The 18,290-nt window shown below is 45.2% G+C and overlaps 1 protein-coding gene across 1 annotated transcript; it reads right to left on the bottom strand.

The window, feature by feature from the left end:
- Nucleotides 1–2,323: 2,323 nt before the first annotated feature.
- LOC148147977 (endogenous retrovirus group 3 member 1 Env polyprotein-like) lies at nt 2,324–5,214 on the bottom strand. Its single transcript, XM_087994498.1, has 2 exons — nt 4,761–5,214; nt 2,324–3,891 (listed from the first exon to the last, which is right to left on the bottom strand). The coding sequence occupies exon 2, from the start codon at nt 3,865–3,867 to the stop codon at nt 2,887–2,889; it is 981 nt and encodes a 326-aa protein (XP_087850624.1). The 5' UTR covers nt 3,868–3,891; nt 4,761–5,214; the 3' UTR covers nt 2,324–2,886.
- Between the last annotated feature and the right edge of the window lie 13,076 nt (nt 5,215–18,290).

Raw genomic sequence — 18,290 nt, 5'->3', positions numbered from 1 at the left:
GATGTGGGGCTCAAAACTGCACACAATACTCCAAATATGGTCTGACCAGAGCTGTATAGAGCCTCAGAAGTACATCCCTGCTTTTATATTCAAATTCTCTCAAAATAACTGCCATCATTGCATTTGCCTTCATAACTACTGACTCAACCTGCAAGTTTACCTTGAGAAAATCAATGTTATCTATCTGGACTTCAAGAAGGCCTTTGACAAGGTGCTTCTGTAGTTACCTTTATTCAACTATAATACCGTTACCTCTGATTCTATCTTCTCCCTTTCAAATTGCAAAGCAAATTCAATCATGTTATGATCACGGACTCCTAAGGGTTCCTTTACCTAAGTTCCCTTATCAAGTCTGCCTTGTTGCACCGCACTAAATCCAGTCCTGTATTGCCTGCTTCCTGTGGGCTCCACCACAAGCTGCTCCAAAAAGCCTTCTCGTAGACATTCCACAAATTCCTTTTCTTCCTATCCATTGCCAACCTGATTTTCCAAGTCCACCTGCATATTGGAGCCCTCTATGATCACTGTAATTGTGCCTTTCCTACACATCTTTTCTATCTCCTGGTGTGTCTTGCGGCCCGGCTCCTGACTACCATATAGAGGCCTGTACATAACTCCAACTATGTTTTTTTAACCTTTTCCTCAATTCTACCCACACAGATTCTACACCATCTAACCCTACTTTGTTTCTTACTGTAGATTTAATTTTATTTCTTATTAATAAGGCAACCCCACCCCCTCTGCCCACCTGCCTATCTTTTCGATAGGATGTATATCCTTAAATATTCAGCTCCCAATCCTGATGCCCTTGCAGCCATAACTCCGTGATGCCCACCGCCTCATACCTGCCAATTTTGATCTGCACCACAAACTCATTTACTTTATTCATTATACTATGCCGAGAGTGTGGTACTGAAAAGCACAGCAGGTCAGGCAGCATTCCTGATGAAGGGCTTATGCCCGAAACATCGATTTCCCTGCTCCTCGGATGCTGCTTGACCTTCTGTGCTTTTCCAGCACCACACTCACGACTCTGATCTCTAACATCTGCAGCCCTCATTTTCTACTTATTCCTCATGCTGTGTGCATTCAGATATAACACCTTCAGTCCTGTATTAATCGCCCCTCTTCTCATGTCTGGCCTGAATTTGTGCATAAGAAGCCATTAAAAATGTTTGAAATTCTGCAAAGTGGCACCAAGTTGATAGCACATTAAAAGTGAAATCGACATATAAAGTGCTCGGCCGAATGTTTTAGCCGGGAGAAAACGAAGCAAATGAAGCAAATGAAGTAAAAGGGAATAATGAACTCCATGAGGAAGCATTTAAACTGTTGGGGTTAACAAATATCAAAATGCACAAAAGTGTTCCTTTCCTATTTTTTACAGCCACTCAATAAGGTTTAGCTTCCTTGAAATACATGAATGCTCTATTTTGATTTGGCAAGTGCCATTCCTGTTTGTATTTTTGGTTCTGATAACTTTCTGAATCAGCAACCCCAGGTCACTAAGGTCATTGTTTGACTCTGATGAAAAATGACAATTCTGTTGAGGGATGCAGATCTGTGCCCGTTCAAGTGCTGAAATTTATTGAATGTATTCGTCTTATTCTTGGTTCAGTTGGTTGCTGCCTGAGGTGCCTGGTTCAGCCATCATTTCCTGTAGTCTCCTTTGTCACACTCGAATTCAAGCACTGATCGACTGTCCTTGTACAAGGCTTTGGTTAAAATGGGTTATCATAAATTTGACGGCCAGTGTTATGAATTATAAAGCTCACTGGCAACAAACGAATTTGACTGCAGTTAAGCCGTCACCTTCCTGAGCAAAGACAAATCGGCTGACTGGAATAGGTTAGCAGCAGGTTAACTGCAGCGATCAGCTTAAAGCTCTCAGTGGATTTGGAGACTCAGCATGATTGCTTCAGTTTTAGAACAAGCGAACCATAAAAAACCGTTAAAGTTCAGCAGGAGGCCATTCATCCCGTCATGTCTGCACTGGCTGAGCAAACAGTACCTGTCCTTTCTGAACCAGCACTTCCCAGGATCGGGTCTGTTGTCTTGCCAGTTACACCACTTCAGGGGAAGAATCAGGTTCCTTTGAAATGTGTTGAGAGTTTCTGCCTCAACTGTCAGTCTAGGCAGCGAATTCCAAACACCCACCACCCTCGAGGGGTAACGCTTTTCCTTACACCCTTCTATTAGTCATCTTTAACCTGTGCCCCAGATAATAAATCTCTCCAGTAGGGGAAACAAGCCTTCCCTGTGTTAGAAACGAAAATCGCTTCTCAATAATCGCTCTAGACAAATTCAGAAAAACAAAGTTTTATTAACAAGTCAAGTCTGCAGAGTCGGGCACCCTTAAAGAAAAGGCGCGCTGAGGCTTACAAAGTCTCCATTATTTATAGGACAAGTCCCTCCTCTCCTTGGCTCCAACAAGCCATGAGGTTCACATTCTTAAAAACATCATTATTTTTATCACAAAGTCTGCAACAAAAGGCTCCAGAGTCTCCAAAGTTTGTTGTTTTTCTCACCCTGTAGTCTTATCAGTCAAAAGCTTTAATCTTGAAACAGATGTCTCAAGTCGTACTCCCATCCTGGAGTCTTATCAGCGAAGGACTCATCCTTCTCTGCTGTGTGAATGGCTTCATTAATCAAGAGCCTGCATGCTTTTACTATAGCTCACAAATTGTCAGCATTCTGCACAATTTAAACTACTCTACTTTTGAGTATATAAAATGGTTGTTAGAAAAGAAACAAAGGTTTTGTCTTTTATTATAGATCAGTCTGTGGTCCAGGCACATCTTAAAGTTTAAACCGAAATTACCTCTTACAATTCCACCCTTTTCTTTCTTTAAGATGTGCCTGACCAAGATAAGCCCCCCCCTTCCCTCAAGGGCCCGGGAAATCCTTGGTCTTTCGCAGCAACATCACTTTAAGTTCCCGTGTCCCATGTTGTGGAACCACCACTGCCTGGAGTCGGGAAATATTTTTCTGAATTAAAAACTGAATACAGGGAGTTAGGCAGGGTAATACGAGAAGAAGAATCATGCCGCCCCCAACCACCAGCAACGCCGTGCGCCACCAGCTAGCACCTAGGAGACCATCCCACCATCCGATGCCACTAAGAGGACGCCAAGATTGTACTGGCACATGGGCCAATCTCCGAATTTCATCGGAAATTTTCAAAACCGCTTTACCATTATCGTCAATTTCTAGACAGCAGTTTGTCAGGTTAAATTTCCCGCACACACCCCCCTCCGAGGCCAACAGATAATCCAAGGCAAGTCGGTTTTGATATATAGCAGCCCTCATCTGATCCTGCTGCTGAGCCAACAGCTCTAGGGCCAGGGCAGTCCGGTTAGTAATGACCTCTACGACTGCTTGGAGCCTGATAATTCGATTTAGCATATAGATAGGAGTACGATATCCCCATGATCCGTCCTGTGCCCAAGTAGCCGGCCCATAGTATTCAATAATCCGGGCCGGTGGCCACTCATCCCCCCAATCACCGACTTGGATATCCCTTGGCGACCTACGCAGGGAGTCAAAGAGTTGAACTCCCAAATCATCGCCTTCCTCCCGGGGTAATAGGAAGAACGCAGGTCGTATTAGACCCAGGAAGCATACCCCAGCCCATCCCATGGGCAGTTTGGAGTATGCCTGATTACCGCATATCCAAAATAGGCCATCTGGAGCAGGCCCTCCCTGCCTCACAACGTCATCCCACAACTCCTTTACCCCAGGGACGCCCTCATAAGGACCAGGACCACTGCAATTCCAGTATTCGGATTGTTGACCCCGTGGCAGAGTCTGGACAGGATTATTCCAGCATTGATTCCCCTGACAACCACCGCTCCACACTCTTTTCATGCCATCGGAAGGGTCAGCACTGAGCTCGTAAGAGGAGGAATCAGAACGTAACCTAATGCAATTTTGATGATCTCGGTTTGCAATGTACCAAGCAATATTCTCAGGCCACCATACTCGCGTGGTTGCATCCAATATATTCTGACAGGGGCTAATCCCTACCTTCACGGTCCCCTTGCCTTCAATACAGAACTGGCCCTCAGGGCTGTTTGTCAGTCTCCACCCCTGGCTTTTTCTGTCGTTGTCACGAGTCCAAGTGGTTTGCAGCAATTCCCCTATGTCTAAGCTTTGACCAGTCCACGGCCATTGTTCCGACATATGCGGCCCCCCACAGACCCAGCAATTGCTAACATTTAAAACAGTGGCTATTCTAGAGGTGAGATCAATAAACAGGTTTTGTGTAACATCAGGGAGTTTAATCTGTCCTTCTACCTCTTCGTATACAGATGGCACTTTAGGGAGCACGACCGTTCCCTGTCGGTCTTGCTCTTTCCCCAACCCCCGATCAGGGATCTGTATCTTGGTCTCCTTGACTCTGTCAACCTGCTCCCTGAGCAACACGGAGGATAGGTCCCGCCTCCCAGTTTTGCTAATACACACCCAGCGGTCATTTATAGGGCATCCATGGATTTTGCCACCGTATCCTTTATTATATACCTGATAATAGGGTCTCCCATCCTCCCAACATTCATGGCATGCACTCACATCGTAACACCTATCGTCCACATAGGAATGGGACACAAATGATCCCGAATAGATTCGAATCCCAAGTCTTACTGTAGTTCGACATTTGTCACATCTCCCCTCACCCTCCCCCACATACAGGAGTAAACTGATCAATATCCCCACCAATACAGTCCAAGTAGAGTTCATTATTGCTGTCTTTTCAGTTTTACCGACAACGGCTTGTCCCCTTGTTCGCATGTCCAGGTGCTTTCTTCTTCAGGCGGAACGGGCCCCTTTATCCTTGATGCGTGGACCCACCCTTTTTCTTTCGTTCAAACAGCTGCCTCAGTTGTTAACAGAACCAGGAACGGTCCTTCCCACCGCGGCTGGAGCTTTTCGGCCTTCCAGGTCTTAACAAGTATCCAATCTCCGGGCTCCACCTTATGCAGGAGGAAGTCGAGCGGCGGAGTCTGAGCCAGGAGACCTTTCCTTCGGAGTTCTGCAAAAGAACGGGATAAGGCCAGTAAATAGGTTCGGATAAATACATCCCCCCCTTGTAGAGTGGGACATCCATCAACCTTACTCCAATACGGTAATCCGAAGAGCATTTCATAGGGGGAAACCCCGACATCTCGGCGAGGTGCCGTACGTATCCTCATTAGGGCAATGGGCAGGCACTTTGGCCAGGGTAACTTAGTTTCTAACATCAGCTTAGTCAATTGGGTCTTGAGCGTGCCATTCATTCTCTCAACTCGACCCGAACTCTGAGGATGCCAGGGTGTGTGGAATTTCCATTGGATGCCCAGGGCATTACAGATCAAATGGTGTAGCTTAGAAATAAAATGCGTCCCGCAATCGGAGTCAATAGATTCCATTATGCCATATCTCGGGATTATGTTCTCTAACAACAGTCGGGCCACGGTTGGTGCATCGTCTTTGGCAGTTGGGAAAGCCTCTACCCAGTGAGTGAAATGGTCTACTATTACTAGCAGATATTTCCATCTCTGTACTGGGGGTAATTCTGTAAAGTCAACTTGGATCCTCTGAAATGGCCTAATCGCTAGGGGCTGACCACCAGCTGGCATAGAACGCATGGTTTTCTGATTAATACGCCGGCAAGTGGGGCATCCGACTACCTCTTGTTGGGCTAATGTGTATATCCCCCTACATACATAGTCTCTCAGGATTGTGTCACACATGGCTTGCACCCCCCAGTGGGTCTGATGGTGTAATCGGTGCAGAATACCCCGGGTGATCTGTTTGTTCAGTACTTGTCTCCCATCAGGAACCGTCCACTTCCCGTTAGTATCTAGCCGGGCACCCAATTGATCCATTTTATCAATCTCCCCCTGGGTGAAGACGGGTTGTTTAGCGAGGCCCTCCCTCAACGGTATTAATGTTAACAATTGGACGGATTTTTCGACCGCTGCCCGCTTGGCTTCCTCGTCTGCCAGCCGGTTTCCCACCGCTTCCGGTGTCGACCCCTTCTGGTGACCGGGTACATGGACTACTGCAAGTTCCGTAGGTAATGCCAGGGCTTCCAACGTTAGGCTGATCATTTGTTCGTGAGCTAATTCCTTTCCCCGGGAAGTTATCAATCCTCGCTCTTTCCAGATTTTCCCGAAAGTATGAACGACTCCGTATGCATACTTTGAGTCAGTATATATGGTCCCCACTTTCCCTTCCAACAGCTTCAGGGCCCTCTGGAGGGCGTACAACTCACAGGATTGGGCTGACCACTTCCCGGGCAGTCGTCCAGACTCAATCGTCCGTTTCGTTGCACCATCTATAACAGCATAGCCACTGTATCGTACTCCACTGATGCACCGGGAGGACCCGTCGATATACAGTTCCTGTCCCTCACCCAGCGGGGCTTCTTGCAGGTCCTCTCGGCTTTTGGTCTGCAAGTCCATAAATTCCACACAATCATGCTCCTGTTCCCCGTCTGCAGGACGTCCGTACAGAAACTGGGCTGGGTTGCAACTGAGATCTTTTGCAAAATTGAGATCGTTCCCGGTCATCAAAATCGTCTCATACTTTAGGATGCGAGAGTCTGTTAACCAGCGGTGAGCCTTCTGAGCCAGTATGGCACTAACCGAATGTGGGGAGTATACTGTGATCCTTCCTCCAAAGGTAAGTTTTCGGGCCTCTTCTACTAACATTGCCGTAGCTGCCACTGCCTGTATACAGGTCGGCCATCCACGTGACACAGGGTCTAACATTTTTGACAAAAATGCAACCGGCTGACGTTTCCCTGCCCGCAGCTGAGTGAGCACACCCTGGGCAATTCCGCCGGCGCTATTAACATATAACTGGAACGGTTCCTTCAGGGTGGGTAAAGCCAATACCGGAGCTCGAATCAGTTTATTTTTAATAATATTAAATCGCTGCTCCTCCTCATCTGACCAGTCCACCTTTTGTCCTTCTTGTCCCAGTTTGTCGTACAAAAATTTTACTAAAGTGGTGTAACTTTCAATCCATATCCGGCAATACCCTACTAGTCCCAGGAATTGCCTGACTTCCTTCTTCGTCCTGGGTATTGGCATACCCGTAATTCCTGATATTCGTTCTGGCGTGATACGGCGGTGCCCCTTACTGACTTGATGGCCCAGATATCTTACTTCTCGCTCCACAAACTGGAGTTTTGTCCTGGAGACGCGTAGACCCTGTTTCCCCAGGAAGTTCAACAGGGCAACGGTGTCTGCTCGTACCTCCTCTTCTCTTGGTCCTGAGAGTAAGAGATCATCGACATATTGGAGCAATTGATTCTCCGCGTTACACTGAAATCCTTCTAAGATCTGCTCCAGTATTTGTCCAAACAAATTGGGTGACTCCGTGAATCTCTGCGGCAAGACCGTCCATCTTAACTGTCGCTTTCGTCCTGTGAAGGGATTCTCCCATTCAAAGGCAAAAAGGTTCCGACTTTCTTCGTCAAGGGGGCAACTCCAAAAAGCATCCTTCAGATCTATTACGCTGAACTATTCATGTTCGGGGGGAATTTTACTCATTATCGTGTAGGGATTAGGTACCACCGGGTATCTAGCCTGGACTACTTCATTCAACCCCCGCAGGTCTTGCACCAGCCTATATGTCCCGTCCGGCTTCCTCACAGGGAGTATTGGAGTATTGAAAGGGGACATGCATTCCTCCAGTAGTCCATCTGTGATTAATCTTTCTATCACAGGTTGTAACCCCTCCCGTCCTTCCATAGCAATCGGGTATTGTTTCCTTCTTACCGGGCCTCTTCCTGGTAACATGGTGATTTGGAGAGGTTTGATGTTTAGACCCCCTCTATTCCCCTCTCGGTACCAAACTTCCGGGTCTATTTGTTGATCATCATCTTCGGTGAGGGCGAACAACCTTACCACCATTTCCCCGTTACTTGGTACCGTTCCGATCCCTAGTTTGACCTGCAAGTCTCTTCCTAACAAATTAAATCCCGCCGATGGCAGTAGAAGGAGGTCTCGTTTAGTAGTTCTGTTTTCATATCCAATTTCCACGTCCTCTACCACTGGGACTTGTAATTTCTGTCCTCCAATTCCAGATACCCCCATAACTTTTCCTCCTGCTCGGGTGCCGGGGGGTATTTGGATTATACTTGATCTTTCGGCTCCCGAGTCCACCATAAATGTGATCTCCGATCCTTGGGGCCCTACTTTCAAGTTTACCAGGGGTTCCTCTCGATAGTCCTTTTGCCCCAAGGGTAGGAACCCCCGACCTCCCTAATCTTCCTCCATCAGGGCGTACGACCTCACCTCCCGCTTGTAGCGGGAGCACTCCCGTTTAAAATGTCCCTCTTCATTACAATAGTAACATCTGAGTGTCCTCTTCGTTTCCCTGTCGCGGTCTCGCGTTCCTCCACTCTTCCTTTGTTCCGGCCATGGTTCTCTTTTCCTCTGCTCTTGCCACGACTCTCCCCTTTCCTGTTTCTGCCACGGCTCTCCCTTTTCCTTTCTTCCAGCTGTCATTTGTTGCACCGTTTGCATCATTATCTTTGTCGCCTTCCTTTGCTTCTCATCGTCCCTTCTCACAAACACCTTTTGCGCCTCTCGTAGTAATTCACTTAAAGATTTACTATCCCAATCATCCATTTTCTCTAACTTCTTTCGTATGTCCGGCCAGGCCTTTGATACAAACTCTACCCGTATGAGTTGTTGCCCCACGTCCGTCTCAGGGTCCACCCCAGCAAACTGCTGCACATTCTTCCTAATCCTGTCTAGGAAGTCCGTAGGGGTTTCCTCCGGGTTTTGATGATTACCAAAGGCCTTGGTAAAATTGTGCCCCTTTGGGGCTGCGTGTCTTATTCCTTTTATCCAATATTCCCGCATGTCTCTCATGTTGCGCCGTCCTCCCTCCGTGTTCTTATCCCACTCGGGGTCGGTGAGGGGAAACTTCTGCTCCCCTCCTTCTCCCCCCTCTCTCTCCCAGACCAAGAGCGCAGCTTGTCGTATCATCTGACGCTCCTGGCTAGAGAACAATGTTTTCATGATGGAACACATCTCTTCCCACGTGTAAGTATTCGGACCCAAGAACTGATCCAATTGTTCAGCAAGTCCCATGGGGTCCTCTAGTAGACCCTTCATCTCCCTCCTGAAATTCCGTACTTCAGTACTCGTCAAGGGAACGTTCACATATCCCGTCCTTCCTTCCTCGCCCCCCATGGGCACTTCCCGGAGTGGATTCATTCTTGCAATCGAGACAGGGTTTTGTCTGTGACCCTTTTCAGCTTGAGATCTGGTCTGTACCCCTGAGGTAGTTTGTGATTCCTCCCCATCTTCTTCCCCTTCCCCTGAATCGTCGTCACCCGAAGGAACATTCTGTGGGGCAGACGGGGTCACGTAGGGCGGCGGTAAGTGATCTAAAGGGTCCCATTCTTTCTGCCCTTTCGAGTCTTTATTAGTTACCTGCATTTGACAAGATATCGTAACCGGCAGCCAACAAAGGGCATAATCACTTTCTTCCAGATTAACATCAGGTTTTGAATTGACATATAAAATGAGGGCTTGCCGGACCCAGTCTTCGTCAGTACCGAATCTAGGCCACCACACTGAGTCGCCCTGAATAGGTTTCTGGGACCACTTTTGACAGTATTTTACCATCTTCCTTTTAGATTTTCCCTTTCTTCCAGCCTGATCCCAATTATTTAGCATTCTCCCTAACGGACTATCGTCAGGTACCCCGGGGTATGTGTCATTGTCCCTGTTTAAGCCTACCTTTCCCTTAATCACCTTAGATCCCTTATTTCCCATTTCCGAGGACTTCGTATTTTTCCCGTGATAATCTATCACAATGTAGCCAATTCCCGGACCTTCAGTCCCGTGATCGCCCAGGTTCCTTTGCAGGCATCCCCGGTCTTTGGATTCCTGTGTCCTACGTCTCTGTGACACAAATCACAGGCACCCCGTAGGTACACGTTCCTCCTCAAACACGGTCTCTGCAAAATCCCTCACAGGCGAGCCCCGGCCTCCAGATTCCTGAGTCCCACGTCTCTGTAGAAAAAAAAATCCACAGGCACCCCGTAGGTACCCAGTCCTCCGGAAACACGGTCCCCGCAAGTTTTGTCTTACCTGGGTTCGGTACACCGAAATTACTCGATCGTTAACCGTCCCCACTGCCTCGGGTACACCCCTCCTTTGTTTTCCTGAGCCTCCCGGATATCACTCGCTCAAGCCGCGCGGGGCGACAAGCAAGGAATCAGGGACTGCTGAACTCAGCAGGGTGCACCTTCTCCGATATCCTTCCTCAACTCCCCTTGCGGCCGGAGTGTTGATCCCGGATGACGAGCCCCCAAGTTGTTAGAAACGAAAATCGCTTCTCAATAATCGCTCTAGACAAATTCAGGAAAACAAAGTTTTATTAACAAGTCAAGTCTGCAGAGTCGGGCACCCTTAAAGAAAAGGCGCGCTGAGGCTTACAAAGTCTCCATTATTTATAGGACAAGTCCCTCCTCTCCTTGGCTCCAACAAGCCATGAGGTTCACATTCTTAAAAACATCATTATTTTTATCACAAAGTCTGCAACAAAAGGCTCCAGAGTCTCCAAAGTTTGTTGTTTTTCTCACCCTGTAGTCTTATCAGTCAAAAGCTTTAATCTTGAAACAGATGTCTCAAGTCGTACTCCCATCCTGGAGTCTTATCAGCGAAGGACTCATCCTTCTCTGCTGTGTGAATGGCTTCATTAATCAAGAGCCTGCATGCTTTTACTATAGCTCACAAATTGTCAGCATTCTGCACAATTTAAACTACTCTACTTTTGAGTATATAAAATGGTTGTTAGAAAAGAAACAAAGGTTTTGTCTTTTATTATAGATCAGTCTGTGGTCCAGGCACATCTTAAAGTTTAAACCGAAATTACCTCTTACACCTGTCCACTTTATCCGTGCCCCTCATTATTTTGCACACTTCAATTAAATCACCTTTTAACCTCCTCTGTCCAGATGATATCAACCCTAGCCTATCTAATCTTTCCTCATAACTGCAATTTTCAAATCTTGTCAACATTCAAGGAAATCCCCTCCATACTCTAGAACAATATGGTCCTTCCTGGAACATGGCGACTGGAACTGTACACAAGATTCCACTGCCTAACCATTGTCTTACACAGTGCCAGCATTGCATCCTTGCTTTTGTATTCAAAAACTTTGCCAGTTCAAGGGAAGCATGCTATCCATTTTCTCTACAACTTACCGAACTGACTTGCCACTTTCAGGGAGCTATAGGGAAATACACGGTAAGATCTCTCACTTCTTCTACCCCTCCCAGTAGTCTTCCTTTTATTGAGTTCATACTGTTTTGTTTGCTTTCCTGAAATGCACAACATTGAACTTCTCTGGATTGAATTCTATTCACCATTTTTATTCTCACTCAACTGGGCCATCAATTTCTTGCAGGCGACAGCCATCCACTTCACTGTCAACTACATGGCCAATTTTTTTGTGTTGTCACAAGTCTCTCAATCATGTCTCCTGTACTTAAGACAATATACACCACATACAGCAAAGGGGAAAACACTCAATCCCAATGGACATCACTGAAAATGACTGAATTCATATTAACATCTATTGACCATCATTCTTTGCTTGCGATCACTGAAACATTTTTGGAACCAATATCACAACATCTTCCTATACCATCAGGGCTTTAATATTTCTGACCAGTTTCCATGTGGGACCTTGTAGAAGCCTTACTAAAATCTCTCTGGAGACAACATCCTCTACACTACCAGCATCAATCGCTCTTGCTAATTTCTCAAAGAATGCAATTAAATTAGTAAGAGACAAACTTCCCCTAACAAACCATGCTATCCCATTTTAATCTGTGCTATTCCATTTTCCAAGTAAGAGCCAAACATGCCTCTCACTATTGATTCTAGTTACTTGACAGCTGTAGAGGTCAGACTGACACTGTAAGTGTTTGACCAACCCTTAAAATGTTTTTGAGTCATGGCATAATACTTACAATCCTCCAGTCACTCACCTGTATCTATTGAGTATTCAAGGATGATCTTCAGAGTAACTGTTATTTCCTCCCTAGTTTCCTTTAACTGTCTTGTACACAATTCATTCAATCCTGGTGTTTTATCTCCCTTGCATGAGGTCTTTCCCTTCATTACTTTCCCTCTCATTGTGTTTATGTTATCTTCTCTCCATCTTGGTGAAGACAGAGAGCTGTCCCACGTGTTTTACATCCATGCTCAGCAAGTTACCAGGTCCAACTCTGATAGACCCCAACTCTGCATTGCAATCAGGTTTCAGAGCATCCACAAGGTGGGATGTGTCATGGATAGCATGTTTAGGGAAGTAGTCACACAGCAGGCTAAGACTTTATAGATAGGAAGGGAATGCTGACCACCGGGCAGAGTAAGAGAGCTAGTCAGGCAAGCAGTGCAAGAGCCTTCAGTGTTTCTTCTCCTTCAAAATAGATAAACCACTTTGGATACTGTTTGGAAACTAGTCTCTCAGGGGAAAGCAGCAATGGCCAAATTTGCTGCATCACATTTGGCTCAGCTGCATAGGGTAAAAATATTGAGAATACAATAATCATGGAGGATTCAATTGTAAAGGGAATAGATGGGGTTTCTCTGGCTGTAAAAGGGACTCCAGGATGGTATGTTGTCTCCCTGGTGTTGGGGTCAAGTATGTCTCAGAGTGGCTACAGGACATTCTGGAGAGAAAGAATGAACAGCCAGTGGGTGTGGTATACACTGGTGCAAATTACATTGGTAAAAAGAAGGGATGAGGTCCTAAAAGCAGAACGTAGGGAGTTTGCAAGTAAATTGAAAATCAGGATCTAAAGGTAGTGATCTGGAAAGTCCAGAGATGAGGTTTCTGAGGTGTCTACATGGTTCCTATCACTACCCTGTCTCCTTGTGGAAAGGGACACCTGGAGTACCCATCAGGCTGCCTTCCCATGCATTCAGTCCTGAGGATAGGCCGATGGAGTTCAGATATAAGTAGCTCTCCAACAGACCCTAGGGCTGCTGAACCTAGCACTCATGGCAGCTGCCAACCTGCCCATGGAGGCTGCCAGATGGACGTATTCCACTGCTTCAGCTTCTGGGTAATGAGGGCCATTAGATTCCCACATACCTGTCTGCCATTCCTGCCCCTCCAAATGTATGTGGATGAAGTCCCTGACTGCTGCCAGCTCAGCGCTCTCTCCTGCTTGCAGCTGAGCAAGCCTGGCCTCTGGCGGTCCTCTGACTGACAGTGGTCTGGGGCATTTTTCCCTCAGAGAGCTGCAGAACTGTCGTAGTGAGGTGCTCACCAGTTTGTGTATCCAAACCTTCTAAGCCCACTGAGGTACAAATACCTGAGCTGGTGGGGGATGCAGGAGGCAGCTTTTGTCTCTGAGTCTCCCGTACTCTCATCCTGCTATAGGAAGAACCAATCGTTTCTCTGGTTGAGTGGTGGACATCTCTCTAGCACTTACCAGACAAAAGAGAGAGAAAGCATTGCAGCTATGGATAGATGCTACAATGTAATCCTATACTTCCTCAGTGGTCTGTAAGTGCCTTGGAGAGGTGCCATGATAATTGTGAGCTGTTGGCCAACTACTGGATACCGATGTCTATGGATGAGGGTATTTGTGGCTAGTGTCCATGGATCGTAGCCTGATATGTTGTTTGCTTGAATATGCACATTGAGAATTCGCATCACCAAACTTGATTGGCACATTTTTAAAATAAGAAGCTGCATATTGATTTATGCAGCATAAATAAGTTGTTCAAAATGCTATAATCTTCCTGCATTGGCAACGTGCTGCTGTCAAGTCAAAAACCTGCCATGACACTCAGCAACTATATTAAAGATGCAGCAAGTTTCTCCTAACGTCAAGATAGCCTTCGGTGAACCTCTTGCCCAATGTTGCCACAAATATCACCATAGCCCAGGTCACTCATGTACTATTAGATTCTGCCCATAGGCACGTTTATATTGTCGGAAATACACCAGTCAATGTGTGTTCAGCAAGCAGCACATAAGCAGATAAACCTTTTATATGATGTTGATTTGAAAACAATTAATGCCCAGGACACCGTACGAACATAGAAGATAAGAACAGAAATAGGCCATTTGGCCCTTCAAACCTTCTCCACCGTTCATTATAACCATGGCAGATTATCCAACTCAGTACTCTCTCCGCTTTCTCCACATACCCTTTGATCTCTTTAGCCCTAAACACTGTATATAACTCATTCTTATTCAATGATTTGGCCTCAAATACTTTTAATGGCAGAAAATTCCACTTGTACACCATTCTCTGTGTAAAGAAATTTCTCCCATCTCAGTCCTAAATGGCCTATGACATATCCTTAAAATGTGACTCCTGGTTATCAGGAACATCTGAAAATGTGTTGCTGGAAAAGCGCAGCAGGTCAGGCAGCATCCAAGGAACAGGAGAATCGACGTTTTGGGCATAAGCCCTTCTTCAGGAATGAGGAAATTGTGTCCAGCAGGCTAAGATAAAAGGTAGGGAGGAGGGAATTGGGGGAGGGGCTTTGGAAATGCGATAGGTGGAGGGAGGTCAAGGTGAGGGTGATAGGCCGGAGTGGGGTGGGGGCGAAGAGGTCAGGAAGATAATTGCAGGTTAGGAAGGCGGTGCTGAGTTCGAAGGATTTGACTGAGACAAGGTGGGGGGAGGGGAAATGAGGAAACTGGAGAAATCTGAATTCATCCCTTGTGGTTGGAGGGTTCCCAGGCAGAAGATGAGGCGCTCTTCCTCCAACCGTCGTGTTCATCTACCCTATCTAGTCCTGTTAGAGTTTTATGGGCTTCTTTGGGATTAGATTAGATTACCTATAGTATGGAAACAGGGCCTTCAGCCCACACTGACTCTCCGAAGAGTAACGCACCCATACCCCTACTCTACATTTACCCTTGGCTAAAGCACCTAACACTATGGGCTATTTAGCATGGCCAATTCACCTGACCTGCACATTTTTGTGATTATGGGAGGAAACCCATGCAGATACAGGGAGAATGTGCAAACTCCACACAGTCAGTCAGCCAAGGCAGGAATCGAACCTGAGTCCCTGGTGCTGTGAGGCAGCAGTGCTAACCACTGAGCCACCGTGCCACCCATTCCCCCTCATTCTTCTGAACTCTAGTGAATGTAGCTCCAACTGACCCAGTCTCTTTTTATATGTCAGTCTTGCCATCCCACGAATCAGTCTAATAAACCTTTGTTGCACTCCCTCTATAGCCAGAACAATTTCCTTCGATAATGAGATCAAAACTGAGGTATGAGTTTTGATGCTCCAGGTGCAGTCTCACCAAGGCCCTGTGAAATAATCGCAAGACACCCTGCTTGTGTGAACTTGAATTCTCTTGCTATGAAGGACAACATACCATTTACCATCTTCACTGCCTGATGCAGCAACATGCTTCTTTTCAGTGATTGGTATACAAGGACACCCAGGTCTCATTGCACCTCCCCCTTCCAGTCTATTGCCACTCACATTATAATCTGCATTCCAATTTTTTGCTACCAAAGTGGACAATCTCACATAATTCATCAGCCAAGCATTTGCCCACTCACTCAACTTGTCCAACTCACACAGAAGCATCTCTGCACCCTCCTCACAATTTACCTTCCTACCCAGCTTTGCGTACCTGCAAACTTGGAGAGATTACATTTTGTTCCCTCATCTAAATCATTAAAAAGATAATGTGAATGGCTGTGTCCAAGCACTGATCACTGCATTACCCCTCTAGTCATTGCCTATGACTTGGAAAAAGCCAGTTTATTTTTCCTACTCTTTGTTTCCTGTCACCTGGGATAATTCCCATGTTTCTGTTCAAAATAGTGCCAAAAGATATTATACATTCATCCAAGTTTGCTGATGGTACATTTGTTTGATGGCTCATTTAAAATTAAGTACTTCTGACTTGTATTGAAACATCAGCTATGATTTTTAGACATTATCAAACGAACCTGTTCAAAAATATCATTATACACCTCTACAGCACATAGGACTTAAACAACTTAAGAGCCTTCTTAGCCTCGATTTTTAAGCTTGAGCCCTTGAGTGGAATGAGAATCCAGAACCTTGTGATTCAGAGGTAAATACCAACTGAACTATGTTGATTTAGAAGCTAAGATGTAACTAAATAGCATAGGCTAAAACTTGAGATAGTGTCAGTTTTTGTTATAGGAGCATATGTTCAGTTCTGTTTTGAATTGAATGCAATAGAATTGAAGCAGCCAAAAAAGATTACATAATCTATCCAGGAGCTGCCTTGATTCTGGAAGGGGTAGTTCTGATGTGTGGGTGGAAGGTATAGGTGAGTGCTAGGGTTTTACGTGGTAGCTTCTCATAGGAAGCACTGCAGTCAACTATGTCATAGATTCAACCTTTATCATCTCCTTTAAGATACAAAGTTTTCTGAGGCTAGGAAACCAACCTTCCTGTTAATAATTATTTGAGTGCGGAAGCAAATAGGTAGCCATCTTTGGAATGGATACACGATCAGTACATTTACCTCAGGCAGATTAGTCATCCTGCCTTGTCCAGTTTTCATCAGAAATGGTCCAATCCAAGAAAGGAAACAACAAACAATGAAGGAAACCAAGATAAAAGGGAAAAAAGAAGAATCTTACATTAGGAAGAGTAGAATTTCTTCATAATAGGTATTTCTGGAAGAGAAGATGTTAAGCGTGTACTTTACCTTTCATCCACAACAGGCTTTCTTGGACTCTTCATGTGAACGCACTGGTTACAAAGGCCCAACAACATCTCTTCTTCCTCAGGCAGCTGAGGAAATTTGGCATGACAGCGAATACACTTGCCAACTTTTATAGGTGTGCCATCGAGAGCATTCTGTCTGGATGTATCACTACCTGGTATGGCAACTGTACCATTCAAGATCGGAGATGGTTACAGAGAGTGGTGAACTCAGCCCAGACAATCACAAAGGCCAACCTCCTGTCTATAGAATCCATCTACCAGGCCCACTGTCAAGGAAAGGCCACTGGCATTCTCAAAGATCTATCCCATCCTGGCAATGTTTTTCTACAACCTTGACCATTGGGGAGAAGGTACAGAAGCCTGAACACACGCACCAGCCAGTTTTGAAACAGTTTCTACCCTACTGTTGTTAGAATACTGAATGGACTCATAAATTCATAACATTCATCTGTACCTGTGTTTTCATTTTTGTTGCTGTTTACCAATTATTTACTTCTCTATGCTACCTAACTCTGTGATCTGCGTGTATTGCTCACAAGACAAAGCTTTTCACTGTGCCAATAAATTCAATGCAATTCAAGAGTCTTCAACTTTAAGGACTCCACGTGTTGTGTCTTTACCCATTGGTTAGTCTGCGGTGGGCTTGCAAGCTGCACACTCACAAAGCATTTATTTATCGTAATGTCTGCTTCATAACTTATAATGTGATTTACTGTTTAAAATAAAGTAACCCCTGGTATTCATTGATTCCTGATGAGTGACTGATTATTAAACCATGACAGAGGTGAATTGTACTTTAATAGAAAAAAAAAAGACACATCAATTCTTTCTCTGTCCATAGATTTTGCCTTATTAGTTGAGCATTTCCAGCATTTCTCATGTTGTATTTCAGATCTCCAGCATCTGCTGCATTTTACTTTTGATCCAACAAATTGGTATTACAGGGTAATGATAACATCCTTGGACATGAAACCTTTCAATTGAAATGTATATATCAACAATTCATTTGCCTATACAATCGTTTCCTAAAGCCTTCAGTGTCTGGTTTATTCTTACATACAGCACTTTCCTCGATTCATCTTACTCAACTTACTTATCAATTGCAGAATTAGAATCTTATTATACCTATGCCTTTTTGTCTGAAGTCAGCTTTCAGCTCAAGTAACACAGCAGTAGTCCGATAAACTCAATAGAATCAGTAGTCCATTTAAGATTGTCTGATAAGAGTACAGCTTGATAACATTGACTTTTTTCTCAACCATTACGACCCCAGCCTATTATTTCTTAGGTTGCTGTATCTTAGATAAGATCAAACACTGGTTAAGGTCAATGTTTCTTTTGGAAAAATTGATTACATCTTGTCTGTGTCTCCTATACTTGATTATGTCTTCTGCTGGCCATTTCATGTTGTAAATCACATCTCTTATCTAAACTTGTTAATAAGTGTTGAAGAGTTGCACCAATTGCTTTCCTTCATCCTTCCACAAGTGTCACAGTGAATCATTGTCTCCCTATATTTTCTTTGGGAAATCAATAAGAGTTTCTATTAATTTTGGACTACAGTTAGAAATTCT

This window comes from Chiloscyllium plagiosum, unplaced genomic scaffold (genome assembly GCF_037043375.1).
Source record: "Chiloscyllium plagiosum isolate Xiang-an unplaced genomic scaffold, Cpla_swu_hap1 HiC_scaffold_14, whole genome shotgun sequence".
In the NCBI taxonomy this organism is placed as follows: Eukaryota; Metazoa; Chordata; class Chondrichthyes; order Orectolobiformes; family Hemiscylliidae; genus Chiloscyllium; species Chiloscyllium plagiosum.
Note: the sequence above shows the minus strand (reverse complement) of the source record. Positions and strands in the feature narration are given on the sequence as shown.